General features: G+C 34.3%; 1 protein-coding gene across 6 annotated transcripts; it reads left to right on the forward strand.

Moving 5' to 3' along the window:
- The first annotated feature begins 3,368 nt into the window (after positions 1-3,368).
- LOC119640566 (protein pigeon) lies at positions 3,369-10,034 on the forward strand. Of its 6 annotated transcripts, none has more exons than XR_005247675.1 (11): positions 3,369-3,761; positions 3,848-4,290; positions 4,350-4,583; positions 4,695-4,937; positions 4,993-5,291; positions 5,356-6,627; positions 6,985-7,217; positions 7,280-7,494; positions 8,390-8,614; positions 8,682-8,858; positions 9,668-9,747. XR_005247675.1 is itself a non-coding variant. In XM_038038684.1 (11 exons), exons 3-11 carry the CDS (start codon positions 4,227-4,229, stop codon positions 9,808-9,810), a joined length of 2,928 nt encoding a protein of 975 aa, XP_037894612.1. In that variant the 5' UTR covers positions 3,369-3,761; positions 3,848-3,955; positions 4,096-4,226; the 3' UTR covers positions 9,811-10,034. The 6 variants fall into 6 exon arrangements, 4 of the variants coding, with proteins under 4 accessions (XP_037894612.1, XP_037894611.1, XP_037894610.1 ...); XR_005247676.1 differs by having other exon boundaries at positions 8,754-8,858; XM_038038684.1 differs by lacking the exon at positions 8,682-8,858 and having other exon boundaries at positions 3,848-3,955; positions 4,096-4,290; positions 9,668-10,034.
- Positions 10,035-20,610: the final 10,576 nt, after the last annotated feature.

A 20,610-nucleotide genomic window follows, 5' to 3' on the forward strand; every position in this document is an offset into this window, starting at 1 on the left:
ACCTTTAAGCTTGGATATCTCTTTGCATTTTTGGGTTTACTATAATAAACTTTAAAAAAAATGTTTCGCGAATGGTTTAGTGACCAAGGCAGTCTAGAAAAAGTTGCATTCTGTGATATCCATTCAGAAGAATTGGTTAACAACCTTCTCAAAGACGCTGAAAATCACGTCAGCTACATATATTATATTAGACATTGTGCGCGAAGAAGCAAAACAGTGAGAGAGGTCGTCCTCATGTCCAAATATTAAAAAGTAAGTTCTAATAATTTCGGCCTTTGTGAAATTTTGATTTCGTCATTAAAACCAACTATAGGTGAGACGGGAACATTAACTAATCGATCAAATATATAGGAGTCCAGCTGTTAGCTAATGAATGTTCTTCTAGAAATTCATTTGATTTCATTTTTTATGTTTGATACAGCACCGTACTATTGATTTTATTTTAAGTTGATTTGTGATAGTAGTAATCAGTTTGCAGCAATAAATTTGGTGAAAATTTTGATCGCCTTTTTACTGAATGGAAAAAACCTATTCTAATACGTGTTGTTGTTAAGTTATGATTGCGATTGAATATTGAGTTTTAACCTGTTGTTGTTTAAACTGGTAAAATGTTGCTGTAATGGTTGCCCTTCGGAATCAATTGTTGATAGAAATATTTAATAGAATAAAAAATCCGTCAAAAATAAAAAAAACAATTAAGAGGAACATAGAATACTAATAAGTACATTGCTTTTCTAGGATTTTTTTAATTGAGTTTATATTCTTCACTTGACAATTATATAACATAAAAATTTATTTCATATTTAGATATAAAATTGTATCCATATTACTATAATTACTACATATTTTTTCGACTTATGATGAAATATTCTAGGAGAAATTTCGTAAATTCGAACAAGAAAAAAAAGCCAGTTGATACGCAATTTGCAAAAGGTGTGTAACCATTTGTCGTTGAAATCCTTTTCTTTTAGGAGTAATGATAGATTATTATCTGCCTCATCTATTGGCATTTCGAAAGGATCCTTATCATTAGATTCGTTTAAATTACCATTAGCCTCAAGTTTATTAGAAAAAGGAATCGATTGAATCATAACATTGTTTGTGGAATGCTCCACATTATCGTTTTCTCTTTTCACTACAACATTCTCGCCTAGATTGCCCAGCTTTTATAGAACGCATGAAAATCAGAGAGTGTAACTCAACAATCACTACAAATTACTGTTGATATTTGATCATTTTGTTGGAGCTGCAGAATAGAGAAAAACTCTTTATTTTCTTTGTGGAGAAAGTCGAAAATTGCTTATCTCAAACCAGGTAAGGAAAAGGAAAGGTGTCATGCAGTAAGGCGACTTTGCATTCATAACTACGTATTTTGCAACGCAAGTGTTTATCGGTGGAAGGAAGGTGGGTGCAGGAGAGAAAGGTGTCAACATTTCCAAAAATCTTGGACTTCATTAGGTTATTCATGTCAGATTTCTCCGTAAAGTCTCATATCCAAATGTGTACACGCAAACACATTTGTATAAAGAAATTTTGGGTTTTCTCTTTTTGCTTATAATTTATTTATTGACTAGACTAGTTGTTTATTCTATTCAATGTTAGCGAAGAATTGAAAAAATGTGAAGCACCTCTGTTAGGTCTAGAAATAATAAACATTAAAAAATATGACATGCGTATATACAAATGTATAAATAGGTTATTTCAACACATGCTTAGGTTATATATGCATAATGCATCCTTGACGTAAGAGGAAACTGTTCTTCAAAATTTCAAAACAACTTATTATTTGATAATTTTTGGAATTAGATATCAAAACTTATGCTTTCCAAACGCTTATGGAATTGTATATGCTGAAAATAGGGAAAATTCACAAACAAAGTAGCAGAGAATGCTTTCTCTAATTTAAAAAGAAATCCTAGGAGTTTTTCTTTCAGCTTCTAAGTCAAAAGAGTATTTATATATGAAAACGAAGAATGAAATAAATGTCAGACCAATGATTGTAAGTCAGGCTTTCCAAGCAGTGCAGAAAAACAATAACATATATTTATTGTACACCTGCATTCATATTGGCGGCATTACAACAACAAGTATGTGTGCCGCCATATTAATTTATATTATATTCGCCATTGCTTTTTTAGATATTTTTATTTTTTTTATTTTGGATAGCAAAGTATCAATCATGTATGTGTGATATATTGTATAGAGAATGGAGGATGTGTAATAGGTGCGCAAATATATCAATTATTGCTATTGCATGCAGATTGCGTGCAGAGAAATGAAAAGTAAAGGTTAAATGCAGAAAACTATTCTGCACTTTCGGAATTATTTTCTATACAATAATTCCGATTTTCTATAAACCTTCGTATAATTTTTGTTTTTATATGCACAAAATTATATTTTACGTATGTGCTGTTGTCTGCAAACCGGTAAGTGGACAAGGAGAGCAGTTACCCGATATATCAAATGCAAATTTAGTTTCTTACATAATATATCTTAGATAATATATCTCACTTATTATCAATCATGTCCGGTGTCTCTTATTCATTTATTTGTTATATTACTAGTACTTCGTGATTTTTATTTATTGTAACCATTTCTATTTTCGTGAATTTTTTTAATATTTAATTTTGAAAATATTTTAGCTGAAAATAAATTATTTGTAGCGAAAATTAGTTGTAAATACACTAAATAAGGCACAGGTTAGTTTTACTTAACAAAAACAAAGTAATAAGCATAGAAAAAATTGTGCGCACCTCATCAAAAATTCATATAGCGGCGCACATGTTCTTGTAACCGCCAACGAGAACCCCAGGGAAACTATACGAATCTTAGATGGATCTCCTTGCTAACAAATAAAATTAAAAAATAATGAAAAATTCACTTGCCAGTCAATGTAATATTTTTCTTTCTTATTTTTTTTTAAAAATACACTTAAAAATTTTTATAATATACTTTTATGAAATTTTTTTAAAATACACTTAAGAATTATATATGTATACAATTATTATAATTTTACTTTTTTGTTAGTAATATGTAGTTTTTTTGGTAATTTTTTTCAAAATTTTCATTGTTGCACGAAGCACTTGTGAAATGATTTTGATTTTCCACTAAAGCCTGTAAAAGCCGTTAGCTGATTTTTTCTTTTGCATCATTTTAAAAAAGAAATCATGTGTGGTGAATGGAGAGAGCACAGAGTTGCTTTTAATAGATAAGAAAAATGGTGAATAAAAAATCTTTCTCATCTGTTAAACTGGAAAAAGTAGCAACGGAGGGAGCAGCAAGTCTTTTAAATGGGATAAAGTGGTGAAAAAAGATCGTAGCAGCTGGATATATGGTTCAGCTACAGCTGTTGTACTTTGTAAGGTTTACTTTGATGTGAAAATACAGAGGTTGGGTGCGCAAGAAGAAAAAAAAAAGTAAAGGAAAACAATGAGTTAGCCGGCTATCTTTTCAAAGCTGTACATTTGGCTATTTAATATACTGCTTTTCACAAGTAAAGTTTGCATCATACAATTTGTTATATTAAACATTGAAAAATTGTTAAGAATATTTTTTTGGTCATTTTCTTGCCATTTTTGAGGTATTGAATGTTATTATAGTTTGTAAAAGTTTTAGTTAGTGCGTCAAATATAAGCAAATTTCCGTCACAACTGACTCTCGCCTCTAAATTTATCAGTTGAACAAATTTCTCTTCGTCCAGTCTATGTTTGCTCACTTGGCCCGTCTTTTGTAGGGGCTCTATCACCCAAGTTCAACAACAGGTAATAAAATATACGCAAACAGAATGTTACTATCATTTTTATAAACTTACCTTTTTTTTACTTATTTTGTACGACTTTGTTGTTAGTTTCCCTGTACTTTTTCGAAATAATTATCGAATGAGAAAACCCATACATAATCCAATTTAAATGACTTCTAAGTCAAGTCTCGGAGGTGAAACCTACTTAACTAAATGGTACATAATCAATATCCCTAGGACATATACGCTACAAATCTATTGGCTTAGTCCATCTCTACTCAACAAACCAAAAAAAAAGATAATAATAATATCCCCGCTTTAAAGATGCATTAAACAATACTTGATTGAACTTTTAGTTTAGCGGTTATACAAACCCCATTGTGAACGATTCAAACGAACGAAATCAATCAAAATATCGATTTTGCTTAAAATTTCTACAAATAAAAGAAGTAAAAGTGAAAAAAAAAAATTAGAAAAGCGGGAAGAAATGATAAGACAGGAGAACTTGGCAGCTAACTTTTGTGGTCTATTAGCCAGTCAAGGTTACAAAGGTTGGTTCGAAGCTTTTTGTTTTAAATACAAATTGACAATTTCCACATTTCTAACATAGACAAGGCTTTGGAATGGCGTATTTTGGGACAAGAACAGGATGGTTCAATGTTGGTTTCTTGGCAATTTGAAGATCTTCAGACATTATCCCGCGAAACCTGTATTGGGCACTTTAATGTCACTAAGAAGTTATTGTGTATTTTTTACCGTTTGGGAAAGTGTGCAGACGTAGTTCAAGCTACTGTTAACAGCACATTAACTTTGTTGGCTTATATTGTTAAAGAACATTGGAAGGGTGAGTGTGCGTGTTATCAATTTATAAACAAACAACCGTTTGGTTGCGCCCCGGTTTTTATCAATTTATAAACAACCATTTGCTTGCGGCCCGGTTTATTTTCACAAACAGGCTCCTACTCTAGAACTACCACCCCGCCAACATCAGAAGAGACCAGCAACTGCAAGGATAAACCGTTAGAATTGCATTACAATGCTTTTATTGTAGAAATACGAGCAGATAACAAAGGAAAGGCAATAAGTCTTTTGAAACCACCAACGAAGAGACAGGTTATGTCGCAATTTCTGTGGCGTTCTGAAAATCGCTTCGATAAAATTTGGCAAGATAAACTTTTGATAATGGTGCATGGTCAAAGTAAGTAAGCAGCTTACACAAAACATGAGTGACATTCACTGAGTATGATTTTCAGATATTCTCCAGTTCTCTTGCAATATTATGGTTAAAAACTCTGCAATATCTAATGTAAACTTTACTTCTGATGATAACTGGTATTTGGACATCAATCTGCAGTCTGAGTGTTTGGCAAAATGTTTTACGTGGGCTCAGTGGGACAGTGACAATCAGACTTTATATTACATACATATGAAACCAAAAACCAAAAGCTTAAGTTTAATGGAAACCGATAACGATAATATTGACTCGGAGAGTACCTTGAGTCCCACTTTGTCCGCTTTCCAATTTAACGACAAATTACCCACAGAAACGGTGGTATGTATCATAAATACTTTCATAAATAAATAATTATTATTTTTATTTAATGTCTTAATGTTAGCTTAATATACCCTTAAATCTTCCTAAATTACCAACCGGGTCGTTTCGCGATGACGAGCCTGCTTATGAGGATGACGTGGTGCCGCTGCGAGTTCACGATACGTCTTTAAATCTGATTATATTAACAGAACCCAGCGGCATGTTGTTTGTATGTCACTATTATTTGTATCAGCCCATTCAACCGAAGAATGTGGACGAAAGTGAGACTCCATCGACTGGAAGTTCTGCTAGCTCGACTACGAACTCTGCTACATCGACTCATCGCAAAGTAGATGTGCATTTTGCTTACTCTGTAACTCTACTGCATCATGGTTGTGCTGTGCACTGCGTGATGCCAGGCGTGTTGTGGGAGAAGGCTCGATTATTAAAGCCCACTTTTGCTTTGCATGGATCTCATCACTTGCTAGTCTTTCAACCGGATCTCTTTGTACATCTCTTAGATGTGGGTTTAACACATGAACCTTGCTACTGTCATATTGTATGCACGGCCCATAACCGCAATCCTGTTACACAGTTGATACCATGTCGTAAATGGGGTTCATTAGCTTACGATACTGCCACCCTAGATCTAGTGTCGTTAACAGTGCCACGTTCTCATTTGATAGAGACTTTCCGTAATGACACATCTGTCGATAATCGCTTGAGTATTATCCATTATTTTTTAGTGCATTCATCTAACGATCAGCTAGATGTCTTGGCTGAATTGTTGAGTATAATCATGGAACGGCCATTATTTTTGGATACAGTGGCATTGTTAAAAGAGTCCCTAGTAGCTGGAAGTTATGCTGCTGCTATAAGAGATTTACCCTCCGATGCAGTAGCAATGGCTCGTTATCTGCCTCTAACTACAGTTGACGCTGGTCGCCCAATACAGGCACGCGTAGCTGAAATAAGTGTAGGAATATCCCATGAAAGTTTATGGAATACTAGCATGATGTTATTGTCGCCACAACAAAGACTTTCGCCCTATAAAGCTGATATCTGGACCCGAGTTTGGGAGCATCTCAATGAGGTAGGGCAGAGGGAACATGGCAATTGTGGGAATCGCCGTTTCACCGTAGAACAAGTCAACGAAAAGCTTATGTTTTCTTTAGCCTGTTATCAACCAGAGGCATTGTCACGTTGCACCACGCCACAAACGCCGAGTGGTATATCGGGCAGTAGTAGTTTAAATGATTTCTCCGTGGCTAGTCGACGCAATTTTAATGAAGTAATGCCTTTTACTGAAATAGAATCTTGTACGGCCACCAAGCAGGAACATGTGATGTCCGTGGTATGTATAATTTAAAAAAAAACGCATTTTTTCATTGCTTGATTTAATTATGTCTATTCGATATTTTTTGAAAAAGGTTGAATTGCTAAACCGCCTAGCTCACGTAACTTGACCATTCTTAACCATCTCAAGCATTCTTAACCATTGTTAGCCATCAATAGAAAGTATTTTTGATAAATCGTTACTTGAGGAACCTTTATTTTATTTATTCAAATTATGGAGAATTATTCAAATGTTCTGTTATTTCGTTCTTCTATAAATTTCTTCACCATTCTGTTATTCTTCTATGCTTTTGTTTTGTTGTTTCATCTAGCATGTCGAATTTAACCAATCTTAAACATTCTTAACATTCTTTAGACCTTACGTGAATTAAGTGTACATTTGGTGAAAAATTCTTCGAAACCAAACACTGGTTTTCGTTGGCTTAAAGAAACGTTTTTTGAGCGATCTCAAGCACCAGCCCATATTCACAAAGTTGCTACACATTATGTTGGAGCTCAGTTGGAGCTATCACGTTCCCTTTGCTCTTTGGTTTGTCGAGCAGCTGGCTTGGATGCGCGTCACGAGACTTTGCGGGGCTTTGCATTGATGTAAGTGAAAATATATGAACTTTGTTTAAAGGAAAAACATAATGTTTTTAAATGTTTTATAGAGATCAAATGATCAACAGCCAACAATATTCCCTATTTCTTATTTTGGAACGTTATTGTTTGGCTGTCGATTCTATAGCATTTCCACTGCCGCAAGGTTTTGCTTCTTTCTTCACTTATTTGGGGTACAAAGCATTAACTTTCGACATGTTTTTGCAATATGTACAAAATCATGTATTCGAAATGCAAGTGGATGTCATGAAATCTATAATAAATGGTGAGTTTTTGAGTTATTTTGGAGAAGGTAATTATTTTTATGTTCACTATTTAGCATAGTAGAGGGGCCATGCCCTGCGTACAACTGAATATACAGTTTACAGATACATCTGATGTACAGGAAGACATAAGTGCGCATCTGCATCGTGTCTTGAGTAGTTTGATTAGCAGAAGATTTCTAGACTGAACAAGCTATCAATATATTATGGATACAATCAGATTTTAATTTTTATAAAAATCTTAATACATCCGAATATGTGCCATTTCCATATTTGGGTACTTATTACGTAAAGATTTCGTTCACGACAAATGGGCCTTTCTGGCATATCACGATCAACTGATAACAGAAAGCCAATATTTTGGCGACGATTTTCAGCAATTTTAGTTGGCATATTTCATATATTTTGTTGCGCGTTTTCATAGACTGTATACATTCTGGACCGACGTAGATAGTTATTTTTATACTTGAAAAATGAGCTTGAAATATTATATAGATCCATGGACCTTCCTCTTAAATTCTTCTCATCTAAAGGCCAAGTAAAAAAAGGTCACGAAACATGGGCGTTTCTTACGCTTCTCATTTTAAAAAGTATTTGTCTTTAAGACCCCGTATGTACAGACGGCTTTTAAGTTATATTGGATATGAGTTATTGCCGAATATTCATATGTTGAATATACTATAGCAAGAACCATCGAATCTTTGCTCCGTTCTTCAAGTATCTTACGTTCTTTATATCTATTAATTACCCGTAAAGCAAACTTCATATATAATACTACATAGATGGCATGGCTTGTATTACGACTAATTTTGCTATCAGATTTAAGGTAAAAAAGTAGGGTATAATAAAAAATTGAACTTAATAGAATATTAATAATTTTTTATTTTACTTTTGCAGACATTGATGACACACGTGATGGCATAGAAAAGAAATTATCTCTGCTATCGGTATTGCCAAAGCAACGTGCCCAGCGTTTGCTTAAAAGTTGGCATCATCCTGAAAGTTTAATGATACGTGGTCGTGAACACGCCGCTAATGTCTTGTCTGGTACGGCAATACAATCACAACGCAAGGGCAATCTATGCAATATGAACACCCAAGCCCGTTCTGTCATAAGAACTGGTCAGTGCCTAATTTTGTTGCCTTTTAATTATTTAGATAGTTTATATATAAATACTTGACCATTTAGATTTTAAATCGGACCTTTCTATGCAAATTGCGTTTTTTATAGCGCTAATAATAATTTCAATGGCGTTTTTAGGGATGATAGGGCTTTTTGTCGTTCTAGAAATATTGCAGAGCTCCCGATAATATTTACTTTTGAAGGAAACATATTTCCTCTAACTGTGATTTTTTATCGTGTTTGGTAAGCGAATCTTTGTGTTTGTATAGTTGTAAACTGCGAGATGTTATCTTAGAGTAGTTAGGGTTTACCGTCTTCAGATAACAGGTTGAATCAAAAGTGCGCGGAACGTAATAGTGTGTGAGCTACGGCATAAGAAAACGTTTATAGCCGTTAAACGGTCGATTCAGTCATGCATATAAACAAAAAACACAGTTGCTTAATAATAAGATGATGTAAAAACAGAAACGTATAAAAGTTTAAAGTTACGTGGGCGTTGGACTTTTCTTGAAAAAAGTTTGGTCGTGGGATATGAACTCTCCTTGTCACAGAAGCAAAGAGATGAAGAAAGAAGATGCGAAGCCACGAAGATGACAAGGTAGATTATGACATTTCAATTGAATGGGTAAAACAATTCGTGAGGAACGAATTGAAGAAAAAAAAAGATGCACATATACGTTTTCATGATGCTTAGAATGATTGACTGACACTGTTGGAGGTGTTTTACATCTACTAAGCCTTATCTTTTCTGTTTTTGATTCGTTCCAAAATCTCGAAAATTTTGTAGTAATGAATCCTTTTTTTCAAAAGGAGAAATTGAAACGGCAATACTTTCATATTTTGTTGATCTCTCTGACCCAATCAAATCTCCTATGAAACTAATTAATAATTAAACTGAAACCTGAAGGAAGAAAATACTAAACCATTAAATACATTTTCAAATTATAAATTCCGCGCACTTTTCAGTAAGCCTAGTATAAATTCTGTGTGTAATTTTGTAATTATTTCAATAAACGTCTTACGATATTTTTTTTTATATATGTGCATCCTAGGTGTCGTTGCTGAAAAACTTTCACCATTAGATTCGTTTTTGGATCTTTTAACTGCCAAAGCTAGTCTGAATGAATTGGATTATAATTTACTAATTGAAACTACAATCTCATCTATGGATCATTTGAATTTGACTAAAGAATAACAACATTTAGCGCTGTCGTTCAATCTTTTATAAAGGAAACAATGTTTGTTTTTGTGCAATCATAGAATTTTATCGATCTCTTCTTACGCCTTTATTAAACTTAAAATTTATGTTGAATGTATATATTGTTTAGTTTCTTTTAGACTTAGTTTATTACATAACAGTTTGTTATTTAAGATTCATTTTTTTTTTGAGCGGATAGCCTGTGTTGCTAGTGCTCAATGTCTCTTTTTTTAGTCTAAGAATTCAATTCATTAGTCTAAAATTAAAATAATAATAATAATAATAATAATAAGATTCATTTTTATTGTATTATTCGATCATTTGGTAGCATTCTGTGTGAATTATTTTAAAGTTTTTTTTTGTTAAACTTATTTGCTGTAATTATCGATACGTAATGCAAAAACTCGAAGACATTTGTCATGCATAGGATATTCCTATAATGACAATATGAAATAAATACATAAAAATTAAAAGGAATTCGAAAATGTTATTAAATAATCCAAAACATAAGTTACAACGAGAAGAATCCGTTTTAGTGGCCGGATGGACTAAGGATCTGAACTAACAACTCATTGATTGAAAACTCAAGTGCGGTAGACTTTCCAATGAAACCGATAGCATCAGATGTGAGTGCGTTAAAACGTAGGTCTTTGAATTTATTTCTCTGACTCTAAATCTGTTATGGTAACCACAATATTACGACAGATGAAGGTCGAAGCTCTCCCCTCCGCTACTAATCCAGTAATAGCCATCTAAAATAAAGAAAAATTATTACAAATTTTTATAAGGAAGAAAAAAGATGAGTAAAACAACGTTATTAAACTGCTGATGAAAAATAATTTACAATTTTATCAAATTAGTGGAAAAGAATGTTGGTCACTTAAACAAAACTCAAACAAGTACGACAAATTCATTTTCCAGTTTGACACATCATTTATCTCTTTACCAAATTACCTCTCGCTTAAGTTTTTTTTGTAATACGACCAATAAATCCAGCGATGTCCTCTATTCGTGTAACACGATCATTGTCAGAAAGAAGTGAGGAAAGAGAAAGAAAGAAAGATGTAGGCAGATGGTGGTCGCAGCCACATGATAAGCGCCACGGCTTTACCGACTCAGTATTCATTATAGCTGCGACAGAAAAAGTTCTACCGCATTTGAAAAAGGGAGGTAAAACATTGAAAATAAGTTTAATTCTAGATCGTACATAAAAGTTTCGGGCATATGAAAAATGGAACCTACAACTTATAGCAAAACAAGGTTTAATTTTAATTCCAACTTAAAAGTAATAGCAAATAAAATTTTTTGTTTAATTCCTTTGTAATTTCTCCGTCGAGCTCGAATGGCCGAAACTCTTCTTCGGGCTCTTCTTCTAATTTATAGTCCAAATTTTTGATCAAGTGGTAATCGTTTTGAGGTACGTATCCATATGATATTTGTTTACGTTGTAATCTGTTATCTCGTACGTTGTCTCTTGTTTACCGCCATTTTTATGAAGAAATGCTCCAGGAGATCTTGGCTTATCTTGTGTGGTTCTATTTCGATGCCAGGGTAAGCCACCACCAGTTCGTCCATTATTATGATGAAATTTTTTATAGTGGTTAAAGTATCGGTGACTAATTGATCCCACCGCACGTTAGCATTTAGATACTCTTTTACGTCTTTCAGTATTTCTTGTTGGCGGTCCCAAATTTCGGCTGTTATAACACTTCGGTGGAAGACATTGGCTACATTTGTTAGCATTTGATATAATTTTAAATTTAAACGCTCGGCACGTTTGCTTTTCTCGCTTGCGGCGAAGATGTTTGCGTCGGTTTCCGCTTGTAGTGACACTGGCGTTATGTCACTGCAAAATGGTATCATTTCAGCGGCACTTCGAGGACAAGATATAGTTTGTACAACGTTTCTTCGTTGCCAGAACTCACATTTTGGCCTGTTTCTTTTTGAAACATTTACTTGCAAGTTGAATTCCACCAAATCGACATCTTTCATTTTGCTTCTAAACGCCATGAGTAAATGTAAGTAATTATAGAAGATTAAAATTCTTTTGGTGCTGCCGTCTGCCTCTTCGAATTTATACTCGCCTTATTGCCAGACGATCTGTCGCAGACGACAGCTCGGACATCTAGTCCGATCTCCTCTGCCAGCTTGATGACGTCTCTTAATTCTCGGGGATAGCCTTTATGGCTTGTCAGTGGTTTGGCACTTAGTAACATGTTAAATGGTGTCAGTAAACTTCTGGAGGCGAATATAAGCACTGACACGTATTTCACTGTTTCCCCGGTCGACGATAGTCAGCAGATGAGCATCTTGTCTTCATCTCGGCTGTAGATTAACCTCTCACTGTTGAACACCTCATCGAAGTTAATTTGTATTATTTTGTCGTAAGCACTTATATTTGCTTACGACTTCTTTAAGAGCCTCCGTGCCAGTCACTTCGCTTTCAGCTGAGTCAAGTCCTGCCTGAGGCCGTTCCACTTGGCGGCCTTCGTTTCTTCTCACTGCGGCAAGTTCAGCTTGTAGCTATTCCACTTGGCGGTCTCTACTTCTTCTCACCGCGACAAGTTCAGCTTGTAGCTGTTCGACTTGGCGGATAAGTGCCGCCTCCCCCAATGTACTTGGGCCGTCCCGTATGGGAAGTAAAATATTCTCTACCACATGTATGGGGCTGGATGGCATAGTTCGTATTCTGTTATTGCCCTGTTCGTTTCCCCCGTGATTTCCATTGTGTTTCCATCCTCTTCCATATCCTCTACTAATCTGTCTTCCGTGTTTTCTATTAATCTTGCTTCTAATCGTCGTCTGTTTGCTTTGTTGCCTAATTCTTCTAAAATTTGCCTACTATGCTCGCCTATTTTATCCGTATTGTCGAAATGTCTGTCTCTGGACCGTCAGTCTTTCCACCGTCATCGTAAACCTCAACTCCCTAGCGAACCATATGTAGTCTTCTAAATTTGAGAATTTTCTATCGCTGCTACTATACAATAGTTTCAAAGAATGTCTAATTCCTCTAATTTTTTCTAAAACTCTGTCCCACCACTAATTGTCCCGTTTTCTCCGTCAGCCTATCTGCAAGTCGCTTGCATTCTAACATGCAAAGCGTACATCTTTTGACACCCCACAAGTTTGGGTGTTCCTGCAACAACTGACTGAAAAGTCCTTTTGGTATGTTTGCCATATATACTTAATAATTTATATAATTATAAATTACACGATCCGCCTGAGTAGCCGAAGGGGAGGAACTCGACTAGCAAGTCAATGGTCGTGGGTTCGAATCTCAAGTGCGGTAGAGTTTTTAATAAAAAGCCGATAGCCTTAGATGCTAGTGCTTTTAAGAGTTTACTCTTAGAATATATTTCTCTGGCGAAATTAATAACAATAATAATAATAATATAAATTACAATAATAAACCAATATATATTATATAAATATATATGTAATAATAACAATAATAATAATATAATGTATAGCATGAAAAAAAAGAATATATATATATATATATAAATTTTGTAATCTTTTTATTTATTTCTTAAACTCTGTGAATCGTTTTGTAGAAGTTGATGAAAGCTCTGAAATTTCCCCTAATAAATTTAATAAAGGAGGAGCAGCTATATTTGCACACAAATGAGGGCAGCGTGATTCTTGTAAATGGAGATATCAGAATTTGGGGGAATATAGGAGCAGATTATAAATAGGTGTTTATTAGACATTTTCGCACGAATGGCGATAAATTCAACGTCAGGAGAAGTGGGAAATTCTATTAAATTGGACGGGACTGACGCAGATATGGCAATTAAAACACCACTACCAATGCGATTGACTCGATCATTTCTAAAGACTTGGAAAGAATTGTGAAAAAGTTCCGACGAATGAAGATCGGGTTTTCAGTGATGGCCAAACTGAAAAACTCCGTACTTACTGAATTTAGAAAGGTACAACGAATTTTTGGATTTAGGCCCTTAACATTTTGATAAATGAGAGATAATGGGTCTGAAGAAACATTTAGTTTTTTGAAAGCGACAGGACTATTGCTTTGGTATTACGGGGACGATCTCGAGGGATAAATTCCTTAATTAAGGATCCTACTGGCCACAGTGATTTGTTTAACAACATATCACTGTTTTCAGTCAGAACTAATATTTTAAAAGAGGAGATTGCCCTAGCTTGAGAAGGAGCCATTTTGAAGATGCTAACACGCTTTAAGTTGACTGATGGGACTTTCGTCGGCAGATAACTTTTTATGTTATCCACCGAAGTTTCAGGTGCCAGTCTTGACACAAATATTGCTTTTCTGGGAGGAACTGCCGTCAAGCAAATGTCATTATTTGGAACAGGAGGGGGGTTCACGGTAGGAGAGTTACGAGTTGGGGAGAATATAGATGGCGTTGTCGCCCTTGCACTAGCAGCTTGTGCGACTTGCCCAGTCTGGTGACCAGCGTTCACATGCGAACAGCCAGGGGGAGAGGATGATTTATTTTTCTTTTCATTATTTTTAGGCGATGGCGCTTGATTAGAGTGAGTGGCGGTTCTGGGAGGAGATACCCTTGCCACTTCAGCGTAGGTTAAAACCGAAGGACTTGCCGGCTTGTTTGTAACTGTTTTGTTACCAACCGATTCAGCAATATCGGAAACATTAATGTTCATTTTAGAGTTAGAGGGAGCGGTAACTTTTACCAACGAATTAGATTTGGAGAAAGCCAGAGGTGACGACCCACACGCTACGCTACGAGTAGAAGATGAGTGCTCAATGAAACGACACTCATCAAACCTAAACTTAATTAGCTCAAACTTCTCCCACAAGGACCCAAGATTTCTACTCAATTCCGAGAAACTATTTCGCGTCTCCGTGAAAAGTTTGTAAAAATAAATGTCCCGCTGCCTACAGTGAGGACATGACATCTTAAGCCTTTAGAAGGGTCGGCGACTGCATCAGCAAGACGGCCGAGAATACAGGCACACTTTGCATGACCAAAGTGTTCGCAGAGCCAACTAGAAAGGAAACTATCCGAGTCCGGGCCTGTTTTTGCGCGACAAGGTGTATATAAACACTCCATATCAATCTAAAAGACAGAAGTGGATTATGAAGAAACACACAGGCAAATTGCAAAAAAAAATCCTCAACATAAAAATTTATCAACCAATTTGTGCAAAACTTCTCCGTTACGTTGACACTATAACGAGAGATCAATAGCAAAACAAACTACAAACACCGATAAAATAACCAGAGAAAAAGAGAGAAAACTAAAAAAAAAAGAGAGATTTATATCAGAGCTCAAAATTTTTGTTTGCAAAAATCCATTGAATCAAAGCGTAAAGAAAAAATACTTCTATTACTTTGAATTCGCTCACTTCCTTCTCAAAGTATATTATAAATTCACACACTATAAAGCAAAATAGCCACGAAATTCAACAAAAAATTAAAATATTAATTGCCGAAACAAAATATCGACAACTATACTTCGCGAGAGAGTTACCAGACTAAGATTAAAATTAATAACATACGGTATTTTTGGAATTTGAAAGGTTGTGGAACTTGGGAGGTTGTGGAACTCGGAAGGTTGTGGAACTCGGGAGGTTTATTTACGGTATTTGTGGAGCTCGGGAGGTTTATATAAACTAATGCTTTATGTGACATTCAAAGCAAAAAAAAGCATTTTTTCAATCATTTTTTTATATATATTTTATTTTTATATACATTTATTTAATATAAAATGAATATAATTTTTCTAATCATTTACTTGAACTTTATACTTCTTTAATTGGATATTTTCTCAAGGTAATTGAATAATCAATTTGTCATGCAATTTTTGTAGTAAATCCATGTCAAATGCATCGCACGATGATCGTTTGCGTACGGCATCTTCAAAAGTCAACAAGGTATCAACGAGCAACCACAAAGCTTGTAGTTATTTTACTAGATTATGATGAAATTGAACGTGTTATGTACAGAAGTATGGCACAAGGCAAAGAAATGCCATAACAATGACAATGTCCTCCTAAGTTGTCTTTTTATCATTCAAAGACAATTTTTATTACTTGATGTAACGCCTGCGTCCGATATATAGGGACAATCCCTTTTTCTCCAACATAGCGCTACCCTTGCCTTAAATGGCTGCTACTGCTTTATGCTTATCTAGTATATACAAGACACTTCCTCGATTGCGTTTTGTCCATTTTAAGCCTAAGGTCGTTCATCAAATCTCAGCAAATCCTTCATCATTTTTCATTCTTCCGAACTTGCCCGTAATCTACAAACGCCGTTTACCAATATAAAAACAATATTACAACACGATCTGAAAGCAACCAAGAAAAGGGCAACGTATCGAACAGTCAGGTTAGTATTAACTTCTTTGATCATAAGTATATTTCGTTGTACCTATCGTAAAGTTTTTCTTGTGATTGCTATCTTTAGCTGCAACTTTTCCTTGTTATACTAATTATACATCTGGTTTAATTTTTTTACTGCCTGTCAAATGTGTTTGGGAAAAAACGTTGAAGAAGACGTAAAATTAACTATTTCTGCAATATAATCTTTGGGATACCAACTTGAAATTGACAATATTTAAATATAAAAAATCGAAATTTCAGGAAATTTTCGTAGTACCGGTACGTGCACTTAAAATACAAAAATTGATTGAAAAGCAGATAATGGAAAAGCCGGCAGCTATACCTTTACCACCGCCTATTCATATGACAGACTTTCGCGAAATAGTGGTTTGGAAACCTGTAATGTAATGTAATGTTTTTCCAATATATTCACAGAGCATGGCCGATTTTTCCCGTTTTTGCACAAGTGGAAATATTTATTTATCGTTTTATTAATGTTGTAATTTACGTGAAGTGAGCAAAATTGCGAATGATAAATGTTCTCAGTTTAACCTCATATTTTGGAATGTTGTTACATAGAATGAAATTCTATCTCATATAACGAAACACACACAACAAAATGGTCTAATTTTCAACGCTTCATGATGAAAATCAGACCACAACTATAACGTTCTTACTTATTTTTCATTTAATCATTTTTCTTCAACAATGGATGATTCATTGGGCTGTGCAGAACAGGTTCAAGCTCAAAGTTTTTTACACGAGCCTTAATAAAGTCAATGGTTAACTTTATATTCAAATTTATAATGTTTTTTTTTTTTTTTGGTGGTTAAACAGGCAACAACTCTCCAAATTACAATTTCATAACCTTACTATACAATATAAGTTATAAAATTTAGACAAATATTCTACTTCTACTATCCACTTTCTTTATAGCAGACCGACTCTATAATAACAATGTATGACTACCGCTCTTCTACATAAGAGAATGTATTGTCACAATATTTATATTGGTCCAGTATCAACGGATGGAACTGAGAGCGAAGAGAAATCGTCTTTTAAAGATGGATAAGATATTGGCACCAAAAACTATGTGGAACCAGTAATGTTCGGATAGTAAAGAAAACAACTAATTGAAAATTTTTTTTTATTTAACAATTGTTAATAGACAAATACAGACTCAATTATTCACAAGTGTAAACAAGTATAGACGCTTACTCTCAGATGCTCGAGAAATTTATACATGCCATACGATATCGACTTCGTAGAGCTTCTCGACGGTCCGATACGGACCTAATTCTACAAAATGTGGTTTTTTATTTGAATTTCGATGAAAGTCTTGAGGATTTGTCTAACTGAACAAGCAGAGATCTAAATTTAATGGGGAGGGTGGTGTTTTCCAACCGCTAAATGCCGGCGACTCAGGTCCCAGGAACATTTGCTAAAATATTCAATATAAACAAATACTAATTTCTCATAAACGACTAGAGTAGCAATGCAGCCATGCTTGACTACCTATACGCCATGTGCTTCACTGCCTATGCTGAGATAAAATACAATCTGTATACCCTACACTACTTGTGTATACAACGGCCGATGTTTGCTATTTTATCGCTATTGATGAAGTTCCGGTGGAAGACGTTCGCGAACTTGGTAATGCTGACCGTCAAGTCGCACGTCCTCTGCGCTATAATAATAATTTTAAAGCAATTTCACGGCTCTTTCATACCCCAGTTTATTCCCATGCTATAGGTAGGCTCTATAAGTTGCTTGTTTTTGTTTCGTAGTTTTTTTATTTAGTTTTCTCAAATTGCTCCTAAATCTTGCAAACTCTCGTCTCACCATGTCAACGGTTACTACCCGGTTTAATTCTTTACTTAGTATATCAACTATCTTTTTGTAGTCTGCTTTACCAGCCCGCTCGTAAGCACCACGCAACTTGGCGAATTTACGTAACAATCTGCTCACCAATCTGCTGGTATATGGGGAGAAGCATTTTTTCCAAGCTAAATTGGAAAATAATAAATACAATTATTTGAGAGCACATTTTATTTTAAGAATTTTTACTGACAAAACAGCTTTAGCTAAGCCAGGAGCAAAGCATTGAGCATTAATCATTAAAAATCATCTTAATTTTGACTTTTCCATTTCGTTCGTTACGACTCCCGGAGCCTTTTCTACTTTTGTCCATCTAAAAGGCATTCTTAAGCGATTTTCTAAAAGCTGCAATATTTTTTCTCTGCTTGGATGTTGAGTTAAGATGATGAACCGAAGGGCTGTAATATTGAAAGATATTTTCAAATACCGGAAGGAATCCCGTATCTTTTTTGAACAATTGCGGTGCGTTTTTTTTTTTTTTTGGAAAAACCATTGCCGGACGGTGTTGAACTTTGAATCTGTACATAGTCGTTAATGTTTCTCAAACCTTAAGAAAAATCCCATATAAATTTTTTGCAAAGAAAAAAATTAATTTTCATACTCTATAACATGGGACGGATATAAAGAAACAAAAAAGTTAAACGATTGTTGCGTTAATTCGAGCTTTTAAAATTATTCCTAGAAATAATTGACGTCTCTCTCTCTCTCTCTCTCTGTCTCTCTCTCTCTCTCGCTCTTTCTCTTACAAATGTTTAATTTCATTAATATTTTTGTCGTGTTGACAAACCATTCCTATGTAAAACCAAACTCGCATGAGAAGTGATGATTCAAGTATTCGTTCCAATGGCTGGCATAATTATTGCCCAACAAATTTCTTGATATTCCATGCTACTTATGCCTAGACAAGTGGTTAAGAAGCGAACGCTAGAGAAATTTTAGATGACCATATCCCGCATATTAATCCGTTTGAAAGAAGCGATTACATGAGAAAAACTCTTCATACACTAAATGGATGTGGAAAATTTGGATGAGATAACGCACTTATCTGACAACTCTCTCTTTGTTTATACATATAAAAAAAAAAAAAAATATATATATATATATAAGTATGTATGTATATATAAAGTTTAATACTAAGAACTTTGATTGCAAGTAATGCTTCACATAGCAACAAGGTACAATTATTGATATTTTCCGGTAAAGATAGGCGAAGTATTATTTTAGGCTCACCGATAGGTAGGGTATTTAATGAAAAGGCTACGCCGACTATAACGTTTCAAATTTGTTGTGGTTTAGCGAAGGTAAACGGGACTTTTGACATGAAACGATTACGCTTGGAAGCAAATAAATTTTGTTAAGCGAACTTTTTACATAAGCGCCTCACAAAAAAGGTTTTTGTTTCTGATCTTGCTTACTTCTTATTGCTTATGCAGATTTTTCAATATGTGTTTATTTTGTTACTTCTTCTGCTTCCGAGAGAAGGAATACATTTTAAAAAAGTATTAGGGTAACGCAATAAAAATACGTTTGTACCTTTTGTGAGCAACTTTTTTACAAACTTTTTAACAAGGACTTTTTCTGTGTACACAACCAACCATAAGTGAAAATTGGGATGAAGATGACAATGACATGTTGGCCTCCATAATCTTAGATCAAAACGAGAAGATCAATAACTCTCCCAATATATATAAGTTCCAAGAAAATAAGCAGATAAATCAAGGTATGGCATTGATATTCCTCATACTTTTTTGATGCTAATTTTTATAATTTTATTTTAATTTCTGCATATTTTCAACCAGCGAATAGTAAAAAAATCTCCATATCGGAAGAGAGCAAAATATCCATACAAAATATTCTAAGAGAATTTCAAGACGATTTGCAGGAAACGGGTTATGAAACTGTATTAAAAGATATAAAAGCTCGGATATCGAATAAAAGTATGGAATCCAAGTTTAGAACAACCGCAGTCAGAAAAAGACTAATGGCTCTTAATAATGAATCCAACCAAACTGGGCATTCGACTTTAAATGTCCCAAAATTTCGTAAAAAGCACTTATTGTCATTAAATCCAAAATTTAATTTTAAATAATCCATCGTCTAGTTGGAGCTTACAGCAAAAAATATTTTTTCAAATGCTTTGATTTGTCATTGGGAAAATCAAACTGGCCTTTCCTGTTGCTGTATATTAATTTATATAATTTATATTTAAATATAAATAAAATAAATAGCTTTATTTATATAATATATATAAAAATATATATAAAAGAAATTGTTATTCTTTTTAATGGTTTCCTGATTGCTTCCGATTCTTTTTCCTTGCTCTTCCATCATCTCCTCTTCTATCATCATCTCTAGATGTATATATAGTGGGTTCAAATCTCAAGTGCGGTAGAGTTTTTTTTTTGCTAGCGCTTTAAGAGAAAAAAATTTATTCTCTGGCTAAATTTATAATAATAACAATAATAATAATAATTTTACAAGTTAGCTTAGAATTAAACCGTGATAATTTTTAAACAAAGTCCTCGCTAAATTCCCTGTTGAAAGGCAAAGCACAGAGTCGCTTATAATAAATAAATGGTTAAAAGCCCAACT

This window comes from Glossina fuscipes, unplaced genomic scaffold (genome assembly GCF_014805625.2).
Source record: "Glossina fuscipes isolate IAEA_lab_2018 unplaced genomic scaffold, Yale_Gfus_2 121, whole genome shotgun sequence".
Classification (NCBI taxonomy): domain Eukaryota; kingdom Metazoa; phylum Arthropoda; class Insecta; order Diptera; family Glossinidae; genus Glossina; species Glossina fuscipes.

Coding starts and splice junctions, on each gene's coding strand:
- LOC119640566 (XM_038038682.1), top strand. CDS start 4,227: ATGATAAGACAGGAGAACTTGGCAGCTAACTTTTGTGGTCTATTAGCC. Junction 4,291..4,349: donor AGCCAGTCAAGGTTACAAAG/GTTGGTTCGAAG, acceptor TTTCTAACATAG/ACAAGGCTTTGGAATGGCGT. Junction 8,615..9,667: donor CCGTTCTGTCATAAGAACTG/GTCAGTGCCTAA, acceptor TGTGCATCCTAG/GTGTCGTTGCTGAAAAACTT.